At 41.4% G+C, this 21883-nt stretch overlaps 2 protein-coding genes across 3 annotated transcripts in view; both read right to left on the bottom strand.

Moving 5' to 3' along the window:
• wdr17 (WD repeat domain 17) overlaps positions 1–21883 on the bottom strand; it is a 184189-nt gene that overhangs the window by 72068 nt on the left and 90238 nt on the right. For both annotated transcript variants that reach the window (XM_031313083.2, XM_031313082.2), the window contains exons 15-18: positions 11492–11578; positions 11011–11160; positions 10795–10925; positions 9152–9277 (exon numbers count right to left, since the gene is read on the bottom strand). In XM_031313083.2, coding sequence (XP_031168943.1) covers positions 9152–9277; positions 10795–10925; positions 11011–11160; positions 11492–11578 — 494 coding nt within the window. The remainder of the gene's footprint in view (positions 1–9151; positions 9278–10794; positions 10926–11010; positions 11161–11491; positions 11579–21883) is intronic.
• LOC118494831 (zinc finger BED domain-containing protein 1-like) lies at positions 2133–3676 on the bottom strand. The gene is made up of 4 exons (XM_036000160.1): positions 3448–3676; positions 3022–3125; positions 2790–2908; positions 2133–2697 (listed from the first exon to the last, which is right to left on the bottom strand). The coding sequence occupies exons 1-3, from the start codon at positions 3668–3670 to the stop codon at positions 2801–2803; spliced, it is 435 nt and encodes a 144-aa protein (XP_035856053.1). The 5' UTR covers positions 3671–3676; the 3' UTR covers positions 2133–2697; positions 2790–2800.

A 21883-nucleotide genomic window follows, 5' to 3' on the forward strand; every position in this document is an offset into this window, starting at 1 on the left:
TTTTTTTAAATGATTTCAACCAATTAGAATTTTCCAAAAAGTATCAAAGAACAGTCCAATAAGATGTGGGAGCAACTATCAAGCACCATTTGAAGGCGGGACTTCCTTTTCTGACACTTGGTCACAGGAGCACATGGGGTGAGAAGAAGGTAAGATTATTTGCTTTAGTAATCTTATTTAAAATGACATTAACTGTAAAAAAAAAAATATGTTGGTGTAAAAGAAGGTGTAGAGATGCCTTTTATTAGGTTTTTGGAGGGTTTTTTTATTGTGCATGTTCAGAAATTCTGTTTTTCTTTTCGTTGCCTCAGGGCAACGTTGTGCGACAAGGGGGTTCTTTTCAAGGTGTCTTTGCAGACAATGTGTTTGCATGTATTAGTGCACAATATAAGCTCTCACTAAAGTTGTGTTCTATTTTCTTTATTTAATTCTACTTCTTTTACACATTTTTACAGAAAAATGGACACAAGATTGTTCTATGGTAGTAAAAAGCAGGATCCACTCGTTAGGCAAATCCCATCTGACAGTGAGGACAGTGAGATAGACAGCAGTGACAGTGAGGAGGAGTGGAATGGAGAAAAAGGTTTGAGCAGAAGTGAAAAATAACTTCTGAAGTTCTGACAGTAGCTAGGTTGTTCAAATTATAGGTTTATACAATAGACAGCATAAAAAATAGGAGTCAAATAACAAGTTGTAGTTATTCTTGTAGTGTTTTCATTGGCATTGGAAACTTACTTTTCATATATTTTTATAGACTAGAGAAGAGACCACATGCGCCTTTACGCCTTCAAGTCCCAAATTGCACACAGCCTGTGCAAATCCATAAAAGATGCCAGGAAGAGAGGGCGAACCAGTGGTGGGATCTCCCAACAGTATGAGGAGAAGAGGAGGAAGCAGGGACCAACGGCTCCCATCCCTAACCAGGATGTCCGCTTGGACAATGTCTCACACTGGCAAATAATGTGTGACAGGAAGGGAAATGCAGGGTTCCTGGGTGTACAGGTACACCCAAAGTGATGTGCAAAAAGTGCAACGTACACCTCTGTTTCACAGCAGAGAAGAACTGCTTTTTGAAGTTTCACACGGAGTGAACTCTCATTACTAGAAGTACATGACATGACACAACTCACTACATGATATAAACCTATGTCTGTATGAAATCCAAAATGTAAATGTGTTTCAGGTGATTTTCCCTTTCTGCTTAAATGATTTGTTGACATTTAAAAAAGAATTGTGATTTTGTATTGCTCTCTGAGCATTGTTTTATTAACTGTGAATTCATAATTTGCTCTATGATTCTGTACCGTTGTTGCACAACGTTGCTCTTGGGCAACAAAAAAATATTTTGTATCAATAAAATGTCCCCAAATGAACCAAGAAATGATGTGGAATATTTTTTATCATGTACCATCAAAATGTGTGCAGTAGAGGGTTAATATTATATCATGAAGGTAAATAAAATGTACTTAATGTACTAGTGATGTACTTTATTATGGTCTTAACTGACACCATTGTGTATGGGTGTTTACCAATGGTGTTGTTAAATTACTTTTCATATGTTGGTTACATATTGGTTTTTTAGCTGATACATATATATATATATATATATATATTAGGGGTGTAACGATTCATTTTAACAACGATTCGTATCACGATTCATGGTTTTCGATACGATTCAAGGCCGATATTGGTTCATGTAGAACGATACAATCCGAAACGATTCAGTGACTTGAAATCGATTCAGTAACTTTTTAGCCAAAAATTCAACCAGTGTGACTGAAATAAATACCTGGATACTGGACAGTGCAGGTGAAGTTTCCTAGATTCCTGTTGTTTCTTGTAAGGGAATCAGGTATCAATTAATTATGGATATAAACAAACAAGTAAACAACAATTAATGGCAAATGCATTCACATTTTATTTGAATAAAGTGCAACCAACACTTTAGGTTGAATTAACAGGAAGTTAAAATGTTCTGCTCTCATTTTCAATATTCAATACATTTTCAATAAAAGTACAGTAAGAGCAACCAACATTTCAACAGTAGGTTTACCTGTTACTTCTGCTTTTGTTTTTCAACATAAAAATAATACAAATACAGTATTAATATCAAAAATAAAGTGCAACCAACATCTCTTCAGGTTGAATTAACAGTAGGTTTACCTGCTACTTTTGCTGTTGTTTTTCAACATAAATATAATACAAATACAGTATTAATATCAAAAATGAAGTGCAACCAACATTTCTTCAGGTTGAATGAGCCGTGGCTGAACCTGCTACTACTCATTTTAATAAACAAACAATATTCAACAAAAGATCAAGTGTAACCAACTACTCTTCAATGACTCTACAGATTTTTTTTCAAAAATATCAACTGATCAACATGATCTGGCCGCAGAACACTTCTCTGTGCGTTCACTATGTCACCAGCAGTACTAAAAACTCGCTCTGCTGGCACACTGGTGCCTGGAATGCACAGGTACCGTTTAGCAAGGGTTGAAAGTACAGGTAGCTCTTTCTCCTGAGATCTCCACCACTTCATGGCATTTTCAGTCAAAGGCAACGCATCTTTTGCTCGGTACCTTAACACCTCTGCTCTGGCTGTCTCGCTTGTGGATTTTCTTTCTCTTTGGGTGAAGGAATCGCCAAACAGTGCATCTAAGGCTTTCTTCTTACAAGGAGGTGACTCATTTGGAGCTACAATATAAGAAATGTATTTCAAAATATAGTCATGTTTGTCATTAATACAAAACAACAACAATCTTTTGTTGGTATGACATGAAACACACCTGTGGTCTCTTCATTGAATCGTGACAGCTTTGTGCTTGAGCTTCCCTCGTCTTCCTCCTGATTTCCCATTGCTTGCATCTATTGATGTAAGAATGTGTGAACTGTTCAAATTTCTGCTCTTTAAGACTGCACACAGAAATTTAGAGGAAGATAAAGAACAGATGAGATTTTAGAGAGGATAAATGAAAGGGGAGAAGAGAAAGGGCAGAGGAAAGAGGAGAGAAGAGTTACCTGGTGGGACACTTCTGCCTCAAAAAACAGTTTTGTGTAAACCTGTTCTCTGTCCTCTTTTTCCAGGTAGGGCAGTTCTTTAAATCGAGGGTCCAACGCTGATGCTGTTTAAAGAACAAGAATATTGCATTCATTGCATTATGAAATTAAGTTGACCTGACATTGCAAGTGATGACCACCTCCTCATACACAAAATAATCAGAAGATTAAACTTTAGTACGTTTAAAAGAAATGTGGCACATTGATGATGTAAAGCCACCATGAACTAAGAATTGTATTGCAGATATCTTGTTTACTTTTCTATATGAAAAAACTCAACTCAAATTCAAACTTGAACACAAAGATGTGGCAGTTTACAAATTAATACAGTCTAATAACTTAAAATATTAACCAAGTTGATTTTAATTAAGACTCCAAATGAATTACCTATGTTGAGAGCATCTTGGGTGCCTCTGTAGCGTGTGGAGAGGTCATCGGCCATCACCCTCTTCATCTCTGCAACCAGGGTTGAGTCGTCTTCGCATGGCTGTAGGTGTTTCAGCAGTTTTGCTTGAAGAGGAGCAATTACAGAGAGAGTTGGCTGGTCTTCTTCACACATCACAGTGGTTGCCATTTTGACAGGACCCATCAACTGAACAATGTCATCCATGTTGGCAATATCACTCACTCAGCGTGCCTACATCTGTGACCCCCTTTCGTAGGTCCTTGGACATCAGAGTTGCCATTATAGCTGGCTGTTGTTCCAAAAAACGTACGGCATAACGACCAGCCACGCTGAGGCGGTACTAAAATCTGCAATGGAAAACGGACGCACAGTGTGTCGAGTTGAGTCGAGGCGAGTAGAGTCGAGGCGAGTCGAGCAGGTACCATGTAATGGAAAAACGCCATAAGGGGCTTTCCGACCGGAGGGATTTTTGCAGTTCTTAGAACTAAACGTTCCTAGAACACTTTTTTCGTCGTGTTCCGACAGGAAAAATTTGGGGATTTTTAAGTTCCTCTGGCCTCAGTAGCGTACTTTTTTAGCTCCTACTTCAGAGCAGGGTCTTTTCCCTTTTCCTAGGTGTACTTGATTGGTCGAACTTATAAGTTACGCCCACTGCCAACTCGGAACTTGCAGACAGAGCAACAACCAACAACGGGACATTTTTAACAATTTTCACCATCTTATTCATCATTAAATTCACTTCTGACAACGTTTTAGGCGAGAAATTAACTGTTTAGATTTCGAATATAGGCAGTCTTGCGCAAATTGATGCCGAATTGACAATTTGCTTCAAAGTTTTCGGAGTTCAGAAGCTCCATCAAGTGAGGCGACAGCCAGCAAGCGCCTGCCCCGGCTTCTAGCTCGTCGCTCGGCCAGTCATGCTCAGACACCTCGCGGTGAGCTGGAGGTCTCTCAGACCGCTCTCGTAAATAAGAGGCTTTTATTTTGCCGTTGACGGTTCGTTTGCTTAAATATCACAACACATGTCCATCATAAGATTAACGGGAACCTGTGGTTAACTGTCTTTTCGGAGTTAAACTCCACAAGCGTGTCCTGCGGCTCGCCGGCCGTCACACACACACACACACACACACGTCCACAGCGCAGCAGGCAGAGGCGGGGTCTGTTCCGAGTATAATAAAGCCCCGTCTGTGTTGAGCAAAACATTACGTGAATTACTACGAGAATGGACATGCATTTAATATAGGAAAAGTGCACAAGTATTAGCATAATTTGTTGTTGTTGTATGTGGCGCTAAGGTCTAGTGACGATGCTATAAAGACCGTTGCCGTGCTTGCGTCACTCCCTTACCCCTCCTACCAGTCCGTATGGCCACTTGGCCAGTGGGAATGCAAACGGAAAAAAAGATTTTGGGGGAGAGTAGTTCTTAAACTGCTTAGAAGTGTACTTTTCCTCTAAAAAGTACAAGTACTATCCGGTCGGAAAGCACCTAATGTCTCCTAGACCTAGAGAACCGGCCATGCCTGTCTTTCACCTAAGTCCTTTGCTTTCACCACAGCGTCTTAGTGTGGGGTGGGAGCGGGGGAGGGGGTGGGGGCGGTGCAGCGCGATTTGAAGCCACTGCAGTGGCCGTGGTTTCCTTGGGGATTTGAATATTTTCTAAATATTTAGCTTTACACTTGGCGACACATTTAGATATAACATTTAGATTTAACATTTAGATATATATTTAAGATTTAGATTTAGATATATTTAGATATATATTTAAGATTTAGATTTAGATATAATATTTAGATTTAACATTTAGATATAAATTTAACATTTAGATTTAGATATAACATTTAGATATACATTTAACATTTAGATATAAATTTAACATTTAGATTTAGATATAACATTTAGATTTAACATTTAACATTTAGATATATATTTAACATTTAGATTTAAAATTTAGATATAACATTTCGATATAAATTTAACATTTAGATTTAGATATAACATTTAGATATAAATTTAACATTTAGATTTAGATATAACATTTAGATTTAACATTTAGATATATATTTAACATTTAACATTTAGATATATATAATTTCTGTCTCAAATGTGAGGAAAATGCGCTAAATGTGAGGAAAGTGAGCTAAATGTTGAAAATTTATCAGCTAAAAAATTGTAACCGAACTTTTACATTCGGCACCCCATAGCTGGTAACTTTGAGGTATGTTATTTGTGTTAATAGTCATAGAAACAACAAACTTTCTTTTATGTACTTGGCTCAGCAGGTTATCTTCCACACTTTTAATTATTCACTTGGGAAAAATAGTCGTGGTCAAGAGGTGCTTCATGCAGTGCAGACACCTCGTTCATCAGCGCGGCCCGCCAAGCACCTGCGCTCCGGCTCTCCCCACCATCACGCTCCACAGGTGGCTGGTTGTCCTCCTCCACAGCCTCTTCCAGCTCATCCCCAACACCAACACAAATGTTGTGTATAATCACACAGCCCAGTCTCATGGCAGTTTGTGAAATGGTCACGTTATTGAATCTATTGATTCGAAAAAAAACGACATTCGTGATGTCGTCTTTTTCGTGTAGTGATTACAAATTTTAATTTAATGTATTTAAATGGGAAGCATATTTTGTGATCACAGCACGACAACGGTAGGGAGTAGTATGAAAAGCAGAAAAATCCGCGTAGGGAGGTTGGTCAGGGTGGTGGATGGGTCAAACAACACAGGACTTTCACCCCGGAGACCGGGGTTTGCATCCTGCGTTTTGCAGTTCCTTTCCGCGTTATTCTCTTCCTAACCACAACTGTCCTGTTGTTGTCGGCGTGTCCGGCGCGTGACGGTTCCTTTCCCAGTTCTTTTTTACGGTTCCTTTCCCAGTTCCTTTTTTTTCCTAACCTCAACCGTCCCGTTGTTGTGGCATTTCATGTCCCCGTTGTTGAGTGCCACAGAGACCGCGGATCGTGTCCCTGCGTCTGGGGACCGCATCCCCGTGTGGCGGTCCGTCCCGTTGTTGTCGCTGGCGTGTGGCGTTTAATTTCCCCGTTGTGGCTGCGTGTGGCGGTCCGTCGGTCCGTCCTGTTGTTGTCACCGGCGTGTGGTGTTTAATTTCCCCATGGCAGTTCGTGAAATGGTAACGGTCGAAATTCGTGGCCTGTACACGAAATAAACGAGAAAATCGTGACCTGTACACGTATCAATAAATAAAAATAACGTGACTATTTACGAACTGGCGTGAGAACGGGTTGAATCACACACGCTGTCACCACCTGTGCACAAGGCAGAGCAAAAGAAAACAAGACTTTTGTTGAGATATGAAAAAACATTAACACAGAAGATTTTTTCACTACAGAAATATTGCAATGATTTATTACCTTAGAGATGTTCTAAAAATATGCACCTGAAGTGGGTTTTCATCATTCCAAAGGCACGCTCAATAATTAGGCAACTTCTGGAGTGATGATAATTAAACCGTTGTTCTGCCATGCCTCTTATATGGTGTGATAAGGGCCAGGGGTTCCTGTAGAAATGGGTAACCACCATCAGTTAGGAGAAAATAGTCAGGTGGAGGGTAAGTCCCCCTAGTGTAGATGGGGCTGTTCTTTAGGATGCATGCATCATGCACACTTCCTGGGTAACCCACAAAGCTGTCAATAAAGCGATCCTGATGGTCACGACTGCCTGGAGCACCACGGACGGGAAGAGCTTCCTGTTGTTGTAGTTGTGACCATCAGGGCCACCAGGACATTTTATGCGGATGTGGCAGCCATCTACTGCCCCTGCTGCCTTGGCAAATGCTCGGTGATGAGCCAACCGGGCAAAACCATCCCTGACCATCTGGAGCTCCTCCTGTGTGAGCACAGCCACCACCTCATCCACCATCCTGTGGACAACTCTGTGGACCGTAGGAAGAGGCATTCCAAAGACCCTGGAGACAACTCTGTAGGCTGAACCGGTGGCCAGCCAGAACAGGAACACGAGTGTCTCCAGGGTCGGGCCCCATCCATGCTGCCTCTCGGTCTTCAGGGCCACCATGAGCTGCTACATGGCCTCTCTGTCCAGCCTGAAGTCTGGGCGGGTGTCCTCCCCTTCACAGTACCGCTGCAATACTGGCACTGTGGCATTGATGGCACAGTAATGCCGAGCCTGTGCAACATGAAGAATAGAGGAAGGTTTAAGTATGATTTCAGTTTTGCCATTTGTTTAATATGTTTGTGTGTTAAACTATTACACATATCGGCTCAAAACTGATTTGCGGGGGGGGGGGGATTTAACCCTGTTCCCTTTTACTGGTTCATTAACAGCATCAGTTCACCTTGTCATTTTTACTTCATATAGCCTTTTTTTTTTGTTGATCACATATTTTACCACTGCATTTGTTTTAAAAGCTAGAACGTTACTGGTCAATAAACTTAACGTTACGTAACTACCGTAAAACAGCAAAGCTAATAGTAAGGTAAAGGTACTTTATTGTCACATACACATACTGTACATGTAGTGAAATTCATTCTCTGCATTTAACCCATCCCTCAAGGGAGCAGTGGTAGTATAATAGTAACGTTAAGTAAAAGTAGTAAGTAATAGTAGTTAAGTATAAGCACACCCTACTCTATGGCATTTAAGATTTTTCTTCATACCGGTGACGACAAATAACGTTAACTCCCACGAGTTTAAAATGTATTGACATAACATAATAGCGGTTGTAAAAAATAAAATTGCCGAATCATGCAGTAGGAGCTAACGTTAGCCTATTAGTGTAACGTTACTTATTCACCCTTTATTCGTGTTTTAACGTTACTTACCATCCCACGTCTTTGTCGGCAGAGGTGGCAACACATCAACCTCCTCCTCCTGCGGGCAGCCTGACGCAGATGCTCCCTCACCAACTCCAGCTCCATCTCAGTAAAGATGCTATCCACTGTTGAATTGCAGTGCCGAAGGCGGATCTTTTCACTGATGTAATTACGCAATGACGCACCCTCGCTAGCCTGTTCCATTTACGTGTTCTCCTACTGCTAAGGAGGAGCCTTGCCTAACCTCTGAAGGACCTGACTTGGAAGGACCAGTCCTACCAAGGAAGGATCCTTGACTTTGAGAAACGGCTAGAAATACAGCAGAGACCCAATTATTTTGATACATTTCAATATCGATCCAGCTTAACGTTACTACAATGTGCTGAGATTCCCCCAGCAATCCCCACCCACACCCATCTCTCAGCCTCCTTGAGTAACGTTACAACAAACCCTGTCTGCCCCGGTGTTGAAAACATCCAAAAGGTGACATTCACATGTGAAATATATTGTGATAGTGTGGTTTTAGCTGCTTGCTAATGTTAGCTTGCTGGCTCACTAGCTAACTGGTCAGCTACCAACACAAATCGAATCAAGAACAAATAATTATGTTGGGGAAACTGCAGCTATTTTATTAGAATGACATGAATAAACGTTACTAAACGCAACGTTAATACACTTGAATGGGTAAACCGTGAACACATGTATTCTAATCGGGGATGGTGTTTAACAATAAAAACTACAACTCCCATAATTCCACGCAACTTCCCAACGTCATCAAAAGTCTGTGTTTACCATCCATTTTTTTGATTTAGAGACCCCTAGCGGCAGAAAGTTAGATATTGTACGTTTAAAGGGACGACAACTTGCAGCGAACCATAGCTACTCACCGTTTTAAACTTGAGCAGGTGTTTCATGTGCATCACTCCCTTGCTGTAGCTGGCTGGTAGCAGTGAGTCATCCTGGCCGTTAATGACTGACACCAAGTCCCACAGGTTACTGCTGCCTCTTGGAGGCTGGCACAGGATAAAGTACACACAAATGTGTTCAGAAACACACACGCAGCATGCACACTTACACAAAAAACAAGTAATATATATAATAACAATACATTTATTTATTTAAATGTGTGTATCACTCTGTTGTGTAAATATCAATACTACAAATTATACTTTTATTTTGCCTTCTCTGTTGTGGATGCAGTGTTCCACCACATACAGGGAGCAACAAAACCATGAAGCTTTACATGGCAAAATAAGAAAAAAAGGATTAGAGAAAGTGGTTGGAAATACAGTTATTGTTTTAAAATTAAAATAGTAAATTCTTAATATCTGCTTGTGTTTAAGTGTAATGCATTTGTATTGACTTTTAATCTCAACCAAAATAAAAGGTGGACCTCTTGTGATGTTCTTTTAGTAAAGGAGCTATATTAAGGCCTTCACTTTTGCCATTAATTTACATTTTCTTTAAGTAGACAGCTAATAAAGGGAGTGCAAGAGAGAGCCTTTTGTTGACATACCTCAATTGTATTCCAAAGTCAAACAGTTCAAATGAGCCTCATGCATGTTTGTTCGTAGCAATGAAAACTCCTTACGTGTAAACATTAGGAAAGATCCTACTCATTACCAAATAAATCAAATACATGTAACCTTTAATAAGCTGTTGCAGACATGTTTGTATATAAAATCTGCTATTGTTCAAACATTACATCACTTGTATCTGCTAAGTGATTTTTGAGGAAAAGCCTGGAATTGCACATTAAGGCCAGAAGAGGGAGGCACTACGGAAGCTGGATGGACTAGACTTGAGTGTGAAATATCCTCCCTCATTTCCTCTCTATCATGCAACCTCCACCCAATTAATCAACCAAATGGTCTAAACTGATCTAAATATATACTGTGCCAGCAACATAGATAACCTTAACAAATTAGGTTTGCAAAAACATTCAGTTTTATAAGATGCATTTGTAAACTGATTAGATTTCCAGTTCTATCTAATGTAATATTTAATATCAGCTTGGCACAGAATATAGTAGTTTTTAATTAATTATGAAAACAAAGTCCTATGTAGTTAACTCCATAGGTAAAGTGTAAACACGTTTAGCAGCAGAAACATATTACATGTTTGTACACTCAATCTGAGGCAAAATCATATCCTACTGTGTGTTGCGTACTGTAAGATGAACTGCTGAAAATGCAGACTGCATCAGAACGTGGAAAACAGTCAATCCCAGGTAACAAATGATGGTATCACACTGGTTTAGATGCCATATCATTACATCAAGTCATCAGCATTCACATGTAAGCATATCATATTTTAAATAATGCACATCAGCAAAGTAAACGGACATGTCAGGCTTTCCTCAGCGTAAAGACGTGTGGGTATGATCCCTATTAATCAGCAGGCGACTTCATTTGCTAGTTGTATTATTTTTGAGCCAGCCCCCATTAGATTCCAAAGACTATTGTGTTTTCTTTAAGTATATCATCACATAACATCACCGATGATAAATAAGCATTCAGAATGTAGGTACCGAAAAGCATTCAGAGAACCAGCGGAGCTTCTTGGCCCTGATGTCAAAGCTCAGTTTATCCAACTCCTGCTTGATGTCTCGAGACACTTTACCACATAACAGTGGTGGTGAGCCTGGAACCATAGCTGTGTCTGCAGACACACACAACCAGCATAGTTAAATGAGGTTTTAGAACAGAACACTATAAAATAGAACAGAGCAGGAGTCTTTTCTTACCTGTGTTTCCTATTATCTTTTCCCAAGGCTGGTTGGTAAGGATATTCAGCGGCAGTGGAGAGATGAGGGGTGTAAGAGACCACAGCCTCACTGTACTGTCTCTGCTACAGCTGGCCATGGTGAATGGACGACTCTGATGACATGTTAAACCTAAAGACACACACAGTTAGGTTAATGCATGTCATTATAGAAATAGTGAGGTAGTATGTTGGTAGAGGGCTCAGGTTCAAAACTCAATGTTGTTCAATCATGTATAACAATTCAGCAAACTAACAGACTGCAATATACCATGCCTTTTTAAAACCAAAATGATGTATGCAATCTGAGACTACACCCGTTCATATTTAATTTGAATGAATTTACTTCCATGTAACTAAAAGTTTTTATTTCATTTTCAGTGAAGAACCTCATTCATCACATACTGTACTACTGTACTGTATTAATAGTCTAGCAGGTTGTTCTTCCTATAGTTCTGTCTTACCATAGACATCAGCTCCGTGGTCGTAGACTATATCTAGACATGTGCCATCTCTTGTGTCCCACACTCTGATTGTATAATCCCAAGAACCTACAAAATAATACATTTTACAAAAAAAATGTTAATTTTAAATTGTGCTGAGATTTTTAGCAGGCAGAGATATAAATAAATATAAACTATTTATTGTTATTGTTGATGTGACTTAGCAAATGTCATCAACGCCAAGACATGTACCAACATTTTACAAACATTAAGACATTCTCTTATTGTGCTGTCAATTTAAACAGGAGGTAAGTAAGTAAGTAAGTAAGTAAAGTGTATTTATATAGCACATTTCACAGATAAAAAATCACAAAGTGCTTCACAATAAAATGTAATACAGTACAACAAATTAAAATACAAGAAAATTAAATGCAAATAGAAAACATAACAAACAACCATAAGAAACCCTCGACTAACTAAAAGCCTGCTTGAAGAGCAGAGTCTTCAGTTGCTTTTTAAAAGATTCAACAGAATTCACACAACGCAGAAAGGGAGGCAAAGCATTCCACAGCCTAGGCGCCACTGCCTGGAAAGATCGGTCCCCTCTAGTTTTAAAATGAGTTGTAGCACAAACTCTGAATGTGAGGCCAGTAACTTTAGCTTTAACTACTAGTTTGAGTACTGTCCTACATAATCCAGCATGTTAGGTTATATTGGCCAACAGGCTGGGATGGGTGTGCCTACCTAGTTCACAGGGCTGAAAAGCAGCTGTAAAAGAGACAATGTGGAGTTCGGGGAGAGACTAATTGAGAAAGCCAGCAGGAAAGGATTGTGTTCCTGATTAAAAGGCTGGGATTGAAGTGAGGACTGGTCGGAAGTGGAAGGCTGAGGGGGCTGTTCGACAAGCAGAGGCAAGATTACATCACAACAGGCTGGTGGGAGTGGTAACAAGAGGCAGGGCTGGACTGGGTTCCTTTTCAACTCCCCACATTGACACCACCAAAGGGAAGGAAAGGTGCTGCCTAGTCCAGGAGAAGGTAAGAGCAGTGGTCAAGGAGGAGAGAACCTGCAGGACAGTGGGAATGAGGCAACAGGGTGCCTGGATACAATGGGAGAACGCGATCGAGAGGAAGGTGACATGGGCGGAGCTGTGGAAGGCAGAGCCACAGCGGATCAAGTTTCTCATCCAGGCAGTATATGATGTGCTTCTCAGCCCATCAAACCTTCACATTGTAGAGGCTAAACCCAAGCTTTAAGCCTCTGAGGTGCTCTTCTACGGGTAGAGTAATTGATGCACTTTTTACCTTTTTGATCAATGAAAGTCCAAGTCATATTTGCAGTTAACACCATTGGTTCAATTTATTTCCATGAGATATTCGTTGGGTTTGCAGACAAATTACTGCTTGTGTGGTGTTGGTGTGCGTGTGTCTGTGTGTCCGTGTGGTCAAAAACTGTATGTTCAGTTCAGTTCAGTTCAGTTCAATTTTATTTATATAGCACGTTTAAAAACAACCATAGTTGACCAAAGTGCTTAACAAAGTTCAAAATCAAAGAGATAATATACACAAACAATACACAGTATACAATGTTGGGTACACGTAGGGGTACAGATCAGATTATTGGCATATTATCAAAGATGTTTAACAATAATAATAAAGTTATGAATATGGTTATTAATAACTTTATCAAATCAACAAACAATCAAAACGGGGCACCACCCTGAAACTTCAGGGGCCAATATTGAACTGTGGAATAGTCTCATTTGTCAGTGGAAGGGTGAAATCCGAGCACTGACCTGTGTTTAACCAGCAATTAATACAATAATACACAAATAATCACAAACAACTGCTAATTAACGTTTAGTAGAATTTATTAACTTCAAAATTATCAATGGCCAATCAATAATCCTTTGATCAATTAAAACCAATATACGTTTCTTTTAAGTACAACAAAACAAAGCAAAACAAAACAGCATGTGGGAGACCCTGTGTGTGTGTGTGTGTGTGTGTGGGTGTGAGAGAGTGAGTGTGAAAGAGTAGGGGGTGACGAGGTGTAGTCTAGCCAAAGACTACAAAAATGGCTACTCTTGTGAGCTGCACAAAACTGTTTCACCCCAAGAGGGCGGTATTGATAGGCTAGGCCTAAGATTAGCCGTTAGCTCATTCAGGCTAAGCTATGTGCTAACAACAATAGGCTAGCTGCTAAGCTAACGTGTCTGCACACGTGTGGCTGACCAGAGGGAGACACACAGGAGCGCAGAACTGTGGAGCGGTGCGCGCTCTGCAGTTTATGTGACTCGCTGTTGGCCAGCTGTTCACCTTAGCGCGTGTGTGTAACTAGCTATGTGTTCATATATGTGTGTGTGAGAGAAAGGTTAGAGAAGTAGGAAAGAAAGATATATATATATATACTTGGATCTAACAGTACCTAAAACTCCTCAGCAGTGGGAGAAGCAGAAAGTAGCATTTACAGCCTGAACAAGCTAGCTACATATTCAACACAACCTATCAACAATGCACCGTGATCAGAGTACATTCACGGAACAGATTTGACTCAGCGGTCACAATCGTAGATTAATACATTACATGCGCAGCAGTAGCGCTGTATTAATCAGATCACATTAATGGTAACACAAAGTAGCAGCAATAGCAAATTACTCATTAATAAAACACACTATTTATCTCTGCCCAGAGGTAAGCCTTCTTACTGTGTGTTCAGTCCGTTTGTCCGTAGGTTTCCACGAAAGAAACGGGGGTCCGTGTCTGCTCGTCAGCAGATCAGAGGAAGCTCTCCTTCCAAAAAGAGCAGAAGGAAGAGAGCTAGAGTCGACTTGAGAAGAGAAACGTTGTTTCCTTCTCCTGCAGATATGAAAACACTGGCGAGTGGTTTCAGAGGATCCACGGTGCTCCCAGCACCAAAATTAAGTCCACTTTGTTTCAAAAATGGAAGTCGTCAACTGGAGTTGAGGTGGAAAGCATTTGTTTCTGTGTGTCATGCTGTAGTGACCAAAGTCACAGGGCAAAAGACGAGAAGTGGGGGGTGACATGGAGTTTTATAGCTCAGGCCACCAGACCTGGCTCCATGCTGGTTTTATGGTACCTCTGAACCAATGGGAGAGTCAAAGTGAAGTGAACGTGTCGAACCTTATCTGCAGGCCCCTCCCTGACGCCATTTTGCATCTTTCTTAGCTCCTTTCCTTCATTTAGGAGTTTGGAGCAAGGGATGTGGACTTTACCGTAGGCCAAGATCCTTTGTCTGAAAGACCACATGGTCTCTGGGTCTTTTGTCTTTGAGTCACATGTTGACTGAAAACCCTTTGCTTGAAAAAGATAATGTTTAACCTCCTCGACGGTCCCAACAACAATACAAAATAACCAACAGCACAACAACAAGGTCAAGATATCAAAGCTCAACTTGATTTGAAAGCCAAAGCATAGTAATGGGTCTTAAGCAAGGACTTGAAAGTTTCAATGGTCTGAGCTGTTCTTACATTAATAGGTAGACCATTCCAGAGGTTTGGAGCAGCCACTGCAAGGGCTTGGTCACCTTTATTTTTTAACCTGGATCTGGGCACATCGAGGAGCATCTGATTGGAAGACCTCAGTGCTCTGACAGGTGTGTGGACATGTAAAAGCTCTGATAAATAAGAAGGCGACAACCCATTTAAGATTTTGAAAACAATTAATACAATTTTAAATTTGATCCTGAAACAAACAGGAAGCCAGTGGAGCGTGGCCAAAACCGGTGTGATATGGTCGCACTTTTTAGTCCCAGTTAAAAGTCGAGCTGCTGCGTTCTGGACTAACTGTAACCGACGAAGGGATGACTGATCCAATCCAACATACAAAGAGTTAAAGTAATCTAAACGGGACGTAATAAATGCATGTATGACTCTTTCAAAGTCTTTGCGTAGCAGGTAAGGCTTAACCTTAGCCAATAGTCTCAGCTGAAAGAAACTGGTTTTAACAACAGAGCTTATCTGTTTATCAAATTTAAAAGCACTGTCAAAAATCACACCCAGATTCTTGGTAAAAGGTCGAATATGGGAACCTAAAGTACCAAGAGCATCAACACAGGCACTAAAATGTTCAGCGCGACCAAACACAACAATTTCAGTCTTATTATCATTGAGACAGAGAAAAAAATGATCCAACCAAATTTTGATATCACTCAAGCAGTTCAACAAAGGCTGGACAGTGTCCTTGTCATTGTTTTTTACAGGCAAATAAATTTGTACATTGTCTGCAAAACAGTGGAAAGAAATGTTATGTTTTTTTAAAATGGACCCTAAGGGCAGCATGTACAGAGAAAAGAGCATGGGTCCCAAAATGGAACCTTGGGGGACCCCACAAGAAAGAGGGGCAGCAGACGAAGAGCAATTCCCAAGGTGGACAGCAAAACTCCTATCTGCCAAGTAAGATTCAAACCATTTTAGGGCTATGCCCATAATGCCAACACTTTGTTTGAGTCGGGATAAGAGGATAGAGTGGTTGACAGTGTCAAAGGCAGCAGTCAAATCTAAGAGCACTAAAACAGCGGAGTTTCCTGAGTCAACCGCTAAGAGAAGGTCGTTATAGACTCTTAGAAGGGCAGTTTCAGTACTGTGGCGGGGCTTAAAACCAGACTGGAACTTTTCATAAATACTAAAATCATCTAAAAATGATTGTAGTTGATTAAAAACAACCTTCTCCAAGATTTTAGATAAGAAGGGAGGTTTAGAAATAGGTCTAAAATTAGACAAAACTGAAGGATCCAGATTTTTCTTTTTTAAAAGTGGTTGCACGACAACATGTTTAAAAGCAGCTGGAACACACCCTGAGCTGAGAGATGTGTTAACCAAGGATAAAATACTGGACCCAACAGTGTTAAAGACATCTTTGAGTAAGCGGGCAGGGATACTGTCCAGCAGGCAGTTTGCAAGACGAAGCTGCTTAACTACGTCCGAGAGAACGTGTAATGTAACTGGCTCAAACTGCTGGAAGACAGCTGGGCATAAAGAAGGAACAGAGGGGTCACTGGTAAAAGTAGGGGATAAAAAGCTCAGGCTAACAATTTTATCTATGAAGTGTTTCAGGAAGTTTTCACACAACAATGTGGATGGCACAGCACGGTCAGTTTCACAAGGGTTAACAAGAGAGTTGAACACTTTAAAGAGAACCTGAGGCCTCTGGGTGTTACTAGCAACCAGGTGAGATAAAAAATGAGTTTTAGCAGATTTTACTGCTCCCTGGTATTTATGTAAGGTGTCCTTTAAAATGTGAAACGACACTTGAAGTTTGTCCTTCTTTCACTTTCTCTCAGCAGTTCTGCAGATACGTCTGAGAGAGCGGGTATAGTCATTTAGCCAAGGTTCTGTAAGCGCTTTAGTGCGTTTCTCCCTCTGTGGAGCAACAGAGTCGAGTATCTTAGTACAAGTAGAGTCAAAAAGGTTGGTGAGTTCCTCCACATTAAGATTACAATCTTCAATACTGTACAGCACTGAGTCTTTAAAGGCAGCAGAAAACTGTGAGGCAGTTAGAGGGTTAATTGCACGCATACTGCGTGCGGGAGCAACAGTTGAAGTGTCCGAGCAGGGGACAACTATAGTAAATGCAACGGGCAGATGATCCGACATACAAGTGTCACATATTTCATCAATGGCAACATCTAAGCCATGTGACAGTATGAGATCCAAAGTATGTCCTTTTTCATGTGTCGGGCCAGAGACAGACTGCGTAAGATTAAAAGAGTCAATAAGATTAAGAAAATCCTTAGACATAGGTCTAGATTCGCAGCACACATGTATATTAACTAATTAATTAAAATTAATTAATTATACCAACGATTAAAAAGCGATCATATTTTAACGCAATCCCAGCCACAAAGTCAGCAAAGTCCTGAATAAAATCCTTGTTAAACTTTGGAGGTCGATACACCACCGCACATAATACAGTCACTGGAAGATTCGCCTCAAACAGCTGCAGCTCAAAGCTAGAGCAGCTGTCAAACGGAATCTCCCGACACTGAAAGGCACACTTAAACATAGCGGCTAGTCCTCCACCTCTACCTGTGGTCCGAGGGGAACTGAGGAAGCCACATCGAGGAGGAAGAAGTTCAGAGAAAGGCGCGAACTCGCCATCATGAAGCCAGGTTTCTGTTAAGAACATAAAATCCAACTCACGAGAAGTGAAGAAGTCATTGAGGAGAAAAGTCTTGTTGGCTAGCGATCTAGCATTGAACAAAGCCAGGCGAAGAGTTTGATCCTCACTGCCTGGAGGCGCCGGCGGGCGCAAGTTCGAAAAATCCACACCACCTCGGTGGATCCGAGCCCGCATGGGAGAAGATGGTGCCGTCAGCAGGTGGGCCTCGGAAATAACCCGTGAGCCAGGGACAACGGGACAGAGCCAGCGGCCTCTCATCCCCAGCAAGCGCCCGGCAGCAGGAACGTAGCGTCCATCAGGACACGTCGCACAGGTGGACGCCAGGTAAGCCCTGAATCTGACCAGTACACCTCCGCGTTTTCCCCGTCACCTGTAGCGCTTCTTACGGGGAAGAACAACAGGTGAACGGCGCAGGTACTCAGGTATATCCGACAGCAAAGGAGGAAGCCTCGAGGTCCAGTGGTCTCCCAAAACATGTCTTTCAGACAATATATCAGCAGATATTCGAATGTTGAAAAGTGTGTGGCGATCATAAACGAGCAAAGCAGAGACATCTTGACAGTATGTACAGATAAATAGGGCGATAGCAAACAGCAAACTAAGCAGACGAGACAGACGGCTTGCCATGCACATTGGCGCCATCTTCAATGCCTATGTGCTTCCCGGTTGCACCTGAGGAACCAAAGATTGGTTCCTATTTATACCAAGAGCACTAATTGGCTCTTACACACCGGCCCCTAATTGTAAATGGCAGACAGACATTACAATTCAAAACAAACAATAGAAGAGCCACATGTGAAAAACATCAAAACCCATACATATGTAAATCACCATTAATCAATCTACCCTTCTTTGATTAAGCACAGTTTAGTTATAGGTCTCTCAATAATGTTGTTTTTTGTCTGTAGCTTGACAGAATGTACCAGACCTCTTTTGTCAGGATGAACTTCAAGCACTTTGCCAAGAAGCCAAGATCCACGTGGAGCTGTGGAGTCCATGATGACTACGACATCTCCAGCAACTAGGCTCCTCTTCCTTTGGTTCCACTTCTGTCTTTCCTGGAGTAATGGCAGATACTCCCTGATCCATCTCCTCCAAAACAAATCTGCGAGATATTGAACCTGTTTCCATCGCCGTTTCATGTACATGTCGGAAGGTTCAAAAAGACCAGGTGCCAATGCTGGTTTTCCCTTTAGTAACAGGAGATGATTTGGTGTCAGAGGTTCCAGATCGTTTGGATCGTCAGATAGCCTTGTAATAGGACGATCGTTAAGAATAGCTTCCACTTCACACAGAATAGTGTGGAGTCCATCATCATCCAAGGTCTGCTGGTGCAAGATTGATGGAATTGTTTTTGGATATGACTGTTTTCATTTATATATTACTTTATTGCTTCATGTGTTTTGAGTATAGTAAGTTGGGTTTATTTAAAAAAAAAATGTTCCATTCGTACCATTCGTATCATGCGCTCCCAAACACCACCATGATGAGATCCCGCCGGTGGATTGAAACTCCATTCAACTCCAGCTGGAATGAGAGCTCTTTGAATTTGCTCCTGATTTAATGCAGCCAGAGCCTCTCTCAACTCTCTCTCCGCTCCAACAAAGTTGGTCCCATTGTCAGACTTGATATGGACAACTTGACCTCTCCTGCTGATGAACCGTCATAATGCATTTATGCAGGCATCAGTCTCAAGTGAGTTTGCCACCTCTAAATGAACTGCTCTACAAGCCATGCATGTAAATATTACTCCATATCGTTTGCAAGTTGTTCTTCCTTTCTTTATTTCAACAGGACCAAAATAGTCCACTCCCACATTGGTAAACGGAGGTAGATCTGGGACTATTCTCTCCTTCGGAAGGTCTGCCATCTTTTGCTCCATAGCTCTCCCATTGTAGCGTCTGCAAACGCTGCATTCAGCAATGACTTTCCTCACTGCCGAGTTTGCTTTAGTTATCCAATATTTCCTTCTCAATGCAGACAGTGAATGATTTCGACCACTGTGACCCAATAGTTGGTGAATATCCTTAAGAATAAGCACGGAAATATGCTGCTCCTTGGCAAGAATTAGTGGATGTTTTATTCCCAACGACATTGCTCCCTTACTTAATCTCCCTCCAACCCTTAGGAGTCCATCCTCCAAGATCGGATCCAGTTTATAGATGGAACTTTGTCTGCTTACCGTTCTATTTCCCTGATAACAGTGAGGTGATTTCGTCCTGAAACCTTTGCTGCTGACAATAGCAAATAATAGCCAACTCCGCTTCCTCCAGAGCCTTTGGTGTCAGGATGTCAGGACTCCTTGAAATGTTTGCGGGCTTTACCTTTTCCATTTGAGTAGCCTTTACATTTCCAGCAGCCTCCAAAGCTTTTCTCTCATGACTAAACTTCAACAGAACTGCTTTCAGCTTGAGAAACCAAGCCACTGCAACTTTGAGCCTCCTCCAGTCTGAAAAATAGCTCACAAGACGATCTGTAGCTTTAAGGGAATCATCCACCACAAAGGTCACCAAGGTCTCTCTTTTGACATCTGGATCATCAGAGTCCACTCTGATATCACCATCATACATTGCTGGCCAATCTGTCTCCAACTTCCAAAGAAACCTTGGACCCTCCAGCCAACTGCTGTTCTTTAGGAAGTCAGGCACCTTCATTCCTCTGGATGCAGCATCAGCAGGGTTTTCTTTAGAGCTGATGTGCCTCCATTGGGAGGGATTTGAAACCTCTCTTATGGCAGAAATTCTGTTTGCCACAAAGGTTTGTCCTCGTTATTAATATACTTTAGTACTGAAGTACTGTCTGTCCAAAACACAGTCATCCAACTGAAGTTGAAGCTCTGTTTTTAGCATCATATCCACTCTAGCAGCCAAGACAGCAGCTGTCAATTCCAATCGTGGAATAGTTATGGACTTTATCGGCGTTACTCTGGCCTTACCCAACAGGAAAGCAACATGGACCTTGTTTCTAGAGGTCTGCAGCCTGACGTAAGATACAGTCCCGTAGCCACCTTTACTGGCATCAGCAAAGTGATGTAACTGCCTTTGTATGGGTACTCCAAAGTCCTTCGGCTTTATACATCTGTCCACTTTAAATGAAATCAACGACTCAATATCCACCAACCACTGTTTCCACTGAGCCAAGATATCTGGTGGTACAGTATCGTCCCATCCACACCTTCTCCTGCAAAGCTCCTGTTGCATCATCTTTGCAGACAAAGTGACTGGTGCCAAAATACCCAAAGGATCATACACAGAGCTTGTGATGGACAGCATGCCCCGTCTGGTTAGCGATTGCTGTTTCACTTCCAACTTTAATTTAAAGGAGTCTGATTCGACACACCAAAGCAAACCTAAAGCTCTTTCTATTGGAAGATCATCTCAGTCAAGATTCAGCTCCTTTAGCTCCTTGGCCTGCTGGTCTTCTGGAATAGTCTGTAAAACTGCCCGGCTATTGCTGATCCATTTTTCCAGTATGAATCCACCTCTTTTACAGAGAGCATTGAGCTCTTTAACCATCTGAATGGCCTCCATTTCTGAGCTCAAGCTCATTAAACAGTCGTCCACATAAAAGTTTTGGTGAACAGCTTTTACAGTCTCATCAGAAAAGTCGGTTCTGTTGTCATTAGCAGTTTTCTTAAGTGCATAGCTAGCACAACTAGGTGACGAAACTGCTCCAAACAAATGTACCGTCATCCTGTAGTCCTGGAGTTCCTTACTCAAGTCCCCTTCTGGCCACCAGAGAAAATGAAGATTTCTGTCTTATTCCACCACCTTCACTTGATGAAACATAGCCTGTATGTCTCCCATAACTGCTACAGGCTCCTGCCTGAATCGAGTGAGAACTCCTAAGAGTGAGCTGGTGAGATTCGGTCCTTGCAATAATTGGCTGTCTAATGATGTTCCTTTGTAGGTAGCTCCACAATCAAACACAACTCGCAGAGAGCCCTTTCTGGGATGGTAGACACTGTGGTGTGGGATGTACCACACTTTACCACCTCCACACCGCAACTGCTCCGAAGGTACTTGCTCTGCATAACCTTTGTCAACCTTTGTTTATTGAGATAGCTGGAATATTCTTTGTGCAAAGTTGGACTATTCACAAACTTTCTCTGTAGCCCAAGTATTCTTTGTTTAGCCACTGCAAAGTTATTTGGTAGAAGGATCTCTGGTTTCTTATGATGTAACTTCAACCAGTACCTCTCTTCCTGTAATGTTGCAGAAGAGTCCATGATTTCCATGAATCTGCAGTCTTCCCTAGACATCTCTTTGTTTTC

The sequence above is a fragment of the Sander lucioperca genome, chromosome 4 (genome assembly GCF_008315115.2).
Source record: "Sander lucioperca isolate FBNREF2018 chromosome 4, SLUC_FBN_1.2, whole genome shotgun sequence".
Lineage (NCBI taxonomy): Eukaryota > Metazoa > Chordata > Actinopteri > Perciformes > Percidae > Sander > Sander lucioperca.

Coding starts and splice junctions, on each gene's coding strand:
- LOC118494831 (XM_036000160.1), bottom strand. CDS start 3,670: ATGGATGACATTGTTCAGTTGATGGGTCCTGTCAAAATGGCAACCACT. Junction 3,126..3,447: donor CCAAGATGCTCTCAACATAG/GTAATTCATTTG, acceptor TTCTTTAAACAG/CATCAGCGTTGGACCCTCGA. Junction 2,909..3,021: donor AGGCAGAAGTGTCCCACCAG/GTAACTCTTCTC, acceptor GCAGTCTTAAAG/AGCAGAAATTTGAACAGTTC.